Source organism: Lactuca serriola, chromosome 5 (assembly GCF_051521515.1).
Source record: "Lactuca serriola cultivar US96UC23 chromosome 5, Lser_US96UC23_V15, whole genome shotgun sequence".
NCBI lineage: Eukaryota > Viridiplantae > Streptophyta > Magnoliopsida > Asterales > Asteraceae > Lactuca > Lactuca serriola.
In genome coordinates this window covers 57,762,841-57,771,409 of record NC_136412.1, presented here as the reverse complement: position 1 = coordinate 57,771,409, position 8,569 = coordinate 57,762,841, and the positions used below count along the sequence as shown (strand labels likewise).

At 34.9% G+C, this 8,569-nt stretch overlaps 1 protein-coding gene across 1 annotated transcript; it reads left to right on the top strand.

The window, feature by feature from the left end:
- Positions 1-683: 683 nt before the first annotated feature.
- LOC145049537 (uncharacterized) lies at positions 684-1,289 on the top strand. Its single transcript, XM_078997923.1, has one exon. It carries the CDS (start codon positions 684-686, stop codon positions 1,287-1,289), a length of 606 nt encoding a protein of 201 aa, XP_078854049.1.
- Positions 1,290-8,569: the final 7,280 nt, after the last annotated feature.

Here is an 8,569-nt window from a genome sequence, read left to right as displayed (position 1 = left end):
AATATTAGCCAATGAAGAAGGGCTAAATAGTATGCTATGAATATTATTGAAGGTACCCTTATTGAGCATTATGCTAAGCTCTGGTCTTATGGAGAGGAAATTATAAGATCCAACCCTAACAGGAAGCATGGACGTTCTTACAATGCCAGATGGAACTAATCACTTTAGTAAGTTTTATGTTTTTTTTGATGGTGTAAAGAATGGGTGGTTAGAAGGTTGCAGGAAGGTGATTGGAATTGATGATTGCTTCTTGAAAGGGTATGTTATTGGTGAGTTGCTTTGTGATGTGAGGAGAGATGCTAGGGACCAAATATACCCAATTGTCTGGGTTGTGGTATGTGTTGAAAACAAGGAAAACTGAAAAAGGTTTATGTCATTGTTAAGTGATGATCTCAATCTTGGTATGGGACAATGTTTAACTCTTATGTCAGACCAACACAAAGTAAGCAAAACATTCTATTATTTCTCTTTCATAAAGTATATTACCTAATTCATTTCTAACTACTTGTATGTTGGTATAGGGTCTTATGGAAGCTGTCAAGGAATTGTTACCACAAGCTGAGCATAGGTAATGTGCAAGGCACATTGTTGCCAAATTCAGTAAAAAGTTTCCAGAGGCACAATTTGTTAACAAGTTTTGGTCTGCATGTGATGCAACAACAGAAAAATCTTTCAAGGAAATAATGAAGGATATTGAGCTTATGAGTCCAGAGGCAAGTAACTACTTGATAGAGAAGGACCCTAGAACATGGTCAAGAGCTTACTATCAAGTTGGTAGATGTTGTTCTAGTGTGGAGAATGGAGGATGTGAAAGTTTCAATGCAGTCATAGTTGAAGCCAGGAAGAAACCTATCATCACAATGCTTGAAGAATTGAGAATGTATATGATGAATAAGATGTTCACTACAAAAGTTAACGGATGGTCAAGTGATGTTTCACCTGAAATAAGGCTAAGGTTGAATGAGTTAAAGATTAATCAAAGGTTTTGGGAGGTATTGCCAAGTGGAGTCAACCAGATTAAGACTAGGTCAGGAAGTGAGGCATATGATGTTGATTTAGACAAGAGGACATGTTCATGCAGGATGTGGCAACTTAATGTTTATGGGTGTGTTCATTATGTGGCTGCCATTAGCTACCTCAATAAAGATATTGAGAAATATATGGATCCTTATTTTTTTAGAGCAATGTATATGAAGACCTGCCAATACAAAATTTGTCCAGTGAATGGAAGCAAGATGTGGCTTGAAACTAATTACATTCCACTTCTACCCCCAAGAATAGAAGGATGACTGGTAGGCCAAAGACTAAAAGAGTTAGAGATGTGAGTGGAAAGGGTGGAAAGCATAGAGTTTCTAAGAAGGGTAAGAAGATATCATGTAGTTTGTGCAAAGTGGAAGGACATAATAAGAATACATGTCTAAATTTTGATAGGTCAAGACCAAACGAGTTACCAACTAGGGTTAATAGGACTAAGGCACCAAAGGTAAATAGATTATGTTTCATTTAAAAGGGTGAAAATGTGAAGAAAAGGACTGCAAAAGTGGCAAGTGGTAGTAGGACAGGAATAGATGGTGGGGATAGACATGGTAGTAGGGTTAAGAGGACTAAGACAACAAAGGTATGTATAAACTCTTATTTATTAATTTATTTATTTATTATTAATTATGTTTAATTTAATAGGGTGAAAATGTGAAGAAAATGACTACAAAATAGTCAAGTGGAAGTAGGACAGGAATGGAATGTAGGGATACACAAGGTACTAGGAAAAGTGGGACTACACAAGTGACAAGAGAGAGGGGTAATGTTGTTATTCCCCAACTTAAGAGGAGGAAAAAAAGTGAAAGGATCATCAAGAAAAAATTGGCCACCCAAGTTATAGGAAATGATGGAGAGGGTAGCACTTTAGAAAAACTTGTCAACTTAATGTAGTTTTTGCATGGGAACTGCATGGGATGTTTCTTTTATTATGTATTAAAAACATGTTAGGATGTTTGCTTTAAAATATTCTATTTCGGAATTGTTATGTAATGTATGGCACTCACTTTGGTTATTAATATATTATCTTGTGGGATTCAGTGTCCTTTGTGTCTTTTTTATGCATTAGATGGTCCCTTGTTTCTTGTCCCTCCTGGAATTGTTATGTGGACCATGCTATTTATTGGAGTTTGTTTATGGACCATATAACAACTCATGCATGATATTATATAAAAATTCATGCACTATAACAATTCTTGTAGTATATTATCAAGGAAACCATAAAGAGCAGTTAAAATAGAATAGAATCCATGCTTTCTCTTATAAAATTAGTCCACACAAAAGGTGTTACATGACCATACATAATGGGGCTAAAGTACATTGCCTATACTAAATTCTCAAAAGGATCATCATTTCATATACCACCATTACACCATCAAACAACACTATACACCATGCACCACTTACAAGAGCTTTAACTTGATTTCCAGCTATCTAATCACCTAAAAGACCATCTTCCAAATATCTAATCACCCAAAAGAACATCCCCGTATCCACCCTGTTCCAAAAAGCACCTATACACCATGACCCAACATCTTACATCAACAACTACAGCTTAAAGTACATGACCACAAACAAAAAGCAGACCAGAGAAATCAAAACAACCTTTTTTAACATCTTCTTCAACCTTTCAATCTTAATGAGTAGTTCTTGGATCCTAGCTTCAGCAAGTACCTTCTCAGCTTTCCTAAGCAACTTGTGCTTCTCCACCTTCTTCTGCAGCTCAACAACTTGACCATTCCTAACCAAAAGGTCGTCGATCCTAAGTTTCATGTTCCATAACGTATCCTTGTAGTGTTTTGGTAATGCTGGGTCAAGCCACTGGAAGAAGTTGCAACTGTCATTAGATATCTACAAAAAAAGGCCACACAACAGATTAAGGTTTTTACTATTCAAAATTTAAGGTTTTCTCATCGTAAATGGGGTTTTTTTGTCGATCAAAATATGGGGTTTGCAGTACAAAAATCAAACTTTAGGTTTAAAACTTATTGATTGTAACGAAGGCTTACCATTGATTTTGCGCAATTATAGAAGCGACGACCTAGGTTGTTAGGCTTCCAAGCTGCTCTGAGCTTTGACGCAGGCTGATCGCAGCACGATCAAGGAGGATTCACTTCAATCCTGTAAATGGCGAGGGTGTTATACGATTCGGAGGAGGAAGACATGGTCGAAAGGGTTGGTGTTCGTCGGAGGGTAAGGAAATAGTGAATGTTGTTCTATTGAATCCTTACGAAGGTAATAAAAATGTAGAAAAAGTCGGAATGGAAGGAAAGGCGGTATCCCAAGTAGAGAAGCATGTGCCTAAACCCCACAAGAATATCACAACAGTGTTTTCTCGTGTACGGAGACTTCAATGATTTGATTACCAGAAAAGGAGGAAGGAAAGAAGGAAAGGTAGTGACAGGTTCGTTCCATACAGTCAGGAAACCGACGAAGTACATCCTTCAAAAAATTTAGGGATATGAAGTGTTGGAAATGGTCAAAGAAGATACCCTCGAGATCCAAACCAATTTTTTGATTTTCATAAGAAGTTATGACATGCAACTACAAATTATGAGAGCCTACGGAGAGAAAAAGACAAGGAGAAAGAGTTCAAACGAAAAGAAGCTTCAGATAAGAAGAAAGATGACGTGATTTATGATGCAGAAGTAATGATGATCAGGTACGAGGACAGTGGAGTACCCATGAAGAAGAGAATGTGGGATAGCCTCAAGTTTACAAGCAGTGATATATCGCTAAACAACTAGGGGACCGAACCCCTCATCAGTAAGGGGTTAGTCGACAAGACGCTTATCCATATGATATATGTGGATAATGGAAGTTCAATTAACATATTGTATGAACACTATTTTTCATGATTTACAAAGGATATTAGGAGCTTCATTAAACCATTCATGCTAAGTATAGTAGGTGTCACGAGACAATCAGTATGACCCGAAGGAAAACTTTTGTTTCCTTCTACGATAACGTCATGATTTTTCACTTCAATTTTTTTTAATTAAAAACATCATTTAATAGATTATAGCAATAGAAGTCTTAATTTATTCATTACAAAACATCACCAACGTTACTTAAATTAAATCTTTCAAAATGAACCCATCGAAATTAAAGTTTACAAAATCGATACTAAAACGAAAACAAGTGTAAAGGAAATCTCATCGACAAGTATCAAAATGGTACCATCAATAAGTTAATATTATAAGTAACTACCTAAAAGAATCCCAATCTCACCAAGCCATCAAATCACGCTACCTATACAAATGCAAGGCGAAAGCAACAAGCAAAGAAACAAGTGTCAGGATCAGCATAATGAGCCAATCTCAAGCACACAGGCATGGAAACGAACACACTTCATACAGTATGTTTAGTCATGAAAACAATTCATACCATAAAACAAACATCACTTATTACTATTAATATATATGTATATATATATATATATATATATATATATATATATATATATATATATATATATATAGTGTAATTACCATCTTTTATACTTTACAGTAGCTACTTATTATCATTTATACATCAGTAGCACCACTTATCATCGTTATTTTTAATATACAATACATATATTAATATGGAAATCTTCATCATAGTAATTATTATATGTTTTTATTTGCATTAATTACCTTTAATTTCCATCAATATCGATTATCTATAACACTGCTAATCCCTCAAATAATGACCCTTTTCATTACTAACATGAAATGACAACCCAGTGCAGCAAATGGGGTGTGACACCCACCCATAACATTGTATCTGGTTCTCTGTGTTCACTACTCTGACTCTACATGGGGATGTGTTGTCTTTTGAGGGTGGTGCAATGGAACTTATAAACGTATACCCCCACCCAAATGTGATACTTAATCTAATGTCTCCGAGTAGCCAACATCACTCCAACCCTAGTGCACCAACATGCACCGAAACCATGTTTTGAAATGGTTACCTAGAAAACCACTCGACATCAACTTGGCTTAAGCTCTTTTATCTAATGATATCTTACCACCATGACACCCAATAAGGCACACACATAAGTTTACAGTACTACCGTTTTACCCCCACTATATGTATTGTAAGATCCTAAAATTTAGCAGGAGTTGAAGTTTAGTAAAATATTGACCATAAGGGTAAAATGGTCAATTATGACAAAGAGATGAGATTATGAAGTTGTGACTTCATGGAAATGGCTAAAACAAATTTAAGTAACTTACAAGAGTTTAGATGAGTAAGTTCAAGAAAGAGAATGCATGAAAAGATGTATTTTGGCCAAAAGGGTAAAATAGGAAATTATATGTTTTTGGGCCAACTTTATCACTTAACATATTAAGATACATATTAAGGCAGTTAGATATGACTTAACAGAATTGTAGAGTATGTTCACACCTCTGTGTGGATATAAAGAACATCGGAAACGGGTTAGTACGAATGAGATATGAGGGATTGATGATTAAAGAAAAGTTGTCTCAAGGTTGGAATGAAATCAGCCCAAGGGGGTGTTGTCAAGCCAAAACCACAGAACGGTGGGCTGAGTACCACAGCGAGGCGAGTGTTCTATGAAAGATAAAATAACAATATACTTTGCTTCATGGCGTGAGCTTATGGATGCCACGGTGCGGTGGCCAAAGTAGGTTGCTATTGGGAATAGAGTACCATGGCATGGCAAGAAGGATGCCACGGTGTGGCAAGTGCTTATACAGAAAATGGCCCGAGGTCAAAAGGTAGCCACGACATGGTGAATAGGTAACCATGACATGGTTACGAGACAAAAAAAAGAGGATGTTAAGCTTTCATTCTCACCATTTTTCACGCCCAAACCCTCCCACATGATGCTCCGACGATTTCAAGATGGGAGGAGGGGCAAGTAGCGGTTTATGGTGCATATGGCTTAGGTTGAAAGTGCCAATCTTGTAACATATCATCTTCTCCATTTTTAAGCTAGTAGGGCTTTAATGGTTTTCTGATGAATTATTTAGATTGCTTGATTTGATTAGCATATAGATGAAGTATAATGTTATTGATAGTGTCTAAAAGCCGTGACCAAGCATAGAATGTGATTTCCATGGTGAAATATATGGATGTGAAGTTAGGATTTGAAACATTAACTAATTGGATGATGAATTGATGTATTAGAGTAGATTACGATGAATTAGGCATTGTAGGATGATTAATTCATCATTTGATTGAGATTAAGAGATAGAGAATGAAAAGATAGAATGTTGATCAATTAAGTGGTCATTTTGATCTTAAGAGGCTTTAAGATCTTACTAGGATAAGACAAGTATTAGGAACTTGTGTATATACATGAATAGACCTAAGAGCAAAGAAGATGGATCATGATGCATCAGTTAAAGGGAGTAGCAAAACTGGGATAGTTAGTCCTCACAAGGTGAGTTTTATATATATATATATATATATATATATATATATATATATATATATATATATATATGTGTGTGTGTGTGTGTTTGTGTGTGTATGTATTTATGTATGTAAAGAGTCATGTACCTGAGCATGACATACTGAAAGAAAAGAAAGGATCATGTACAATATGATCATGTGTAAGATTAAGTGCTTGTGGTTATACATATAAGATCATGTATATGAGCATATATATGTATAATCAAAGCATGTATATATGCACAAGGAAATATAAGGATATTATGAGTAATAACCATAAGAGTTGATGATGAAAGAATATGATTATATGCAATATAATACTATATAAGTGTAGATGATAAGAATGGTGCCCATGTATACCTAAGAGAAGTAGAAAGAGATAGAAGATGATTATATGCAATATAATCAAAAGAGTAAATATGAATGTATAGCAATCATTAGTATTGTGTAGAATGATATATGATACTATATATAGATAGAGATTAAGTACTTAACTCGAGAAAGATTAGAAGATATTTTGTTGTGATAAAGATTATAGATTGTCCATGGGAAAAGTGTTATGTGATGAGTCACATAAAAAAGATAGAGATAAATTGATAGAGATTCGTTCGATAATAAGCATAAGGTTCCTACAAGAACAAGAGTATGATTCCTACAGGAACAAGAGTATGGTTCCTTTGGGAGCAATAGTAAGGTTCCTACGGGAACAAGGGTATGATTCCTTGTAGGACAAGACTAAGGTTCCTTCGGGGACAAGAGATAGAACTTTCCTTCTGGGACATGAGCTAGAAGGTTACTTTGGAGAAAAAAGTATGGTTCCTTCGAGGAAAAGAGTATGGTTCGTTCGAGGACAAGAGATAAAGATTCCCTCATCAATAGAGTACAATTGCCTACAAGGGACAAGAGTATGATTCATGCGGTAATGAGATTATGTCCCTATAGTGAAAGAGATGATGATTCCTTTTGGAATGTACATAGATGATTCTTATGAGAATCTAGAATGTTTATGGTTATAAAAGATAGAGAAATGTTCCTTGTGAGGAACAAGATAACAAAGTTCTTGTGATAAATTAGATGTACACTACGGGGGGTTAAATATAAGGAATGTGTGAGAGATTCAAGAGTAAGAAGAAAGATTAAGAATCCGCAAATGCTCATAAGAGAGAGGAGTAAGATTGGGGAGGCATACCTAGTAACGAAAGTGGGATGTGTAATGTCTGCAAATTCAGTCTAGACATTTAAGATATAGTAAATAATCTTAGCTTAAGATGTAGTAGTTGTAGTGACTATTTTATGGATATAAGGAGCACTTAAATCTGTCATCGTACGAAGAAGGTACGATCCCTTGAGGTTTCACGTTCAACCCTATACGGTCAGGTGTCTCATAAATATTAAAGCAGAGATAGGTTTCTTACTAACCTAAGTATTCTAAACGTAAGTTGTAGTAATTGTAAAAGCAAGAGTGTGCATATAAAGAACACCCAAATCTGACTTCATAAGAGGAGGTTATGATTTTTTGAAGTTTTAGCGCAAAGTGTGGACACAAAAACCGAAATAAAATTTGGTCGATTGTTAGGTAAAAAAATCTTGATGATAATCGAATATCTCATGAATAGAAATATGTTGATAGAAACACAATCGAGAATGGAATTGTAACACTGAGATTTTCAAACAATTTTTTTTCATTTTAATTTATAAAAATATTCCATTACATCAGAGTATAATGTGCAAACGTGCTTGCAAATGTGTGTGTGTACAGTCAAATTTGTCTATCACACAAATCAATGGAGTGCCTGGAAAACATTTGTAACAACTAGGTAAGCGGTAGACATAGTGAGTTCCTCAAGATACCATATATCACAATATATATATATATATATATATATATATATATATATATATATATATATATATATATATATATATGTAATTGACATTTGATGATTAAATAAAGGGGTATTATTGATAAGTAAAGTTACTGTCTTATATTGATTGTTTACCTATTGTTTCACTTTGCATGTTTTGACTTCCAGAATAATAAGATTATCCGAACGTTCCACAGTCGCACGTACTTTGGGAGTAGGTATGAAAGAAGATTGTCATGAAAATGTTTGTAGATTTTCTAGAG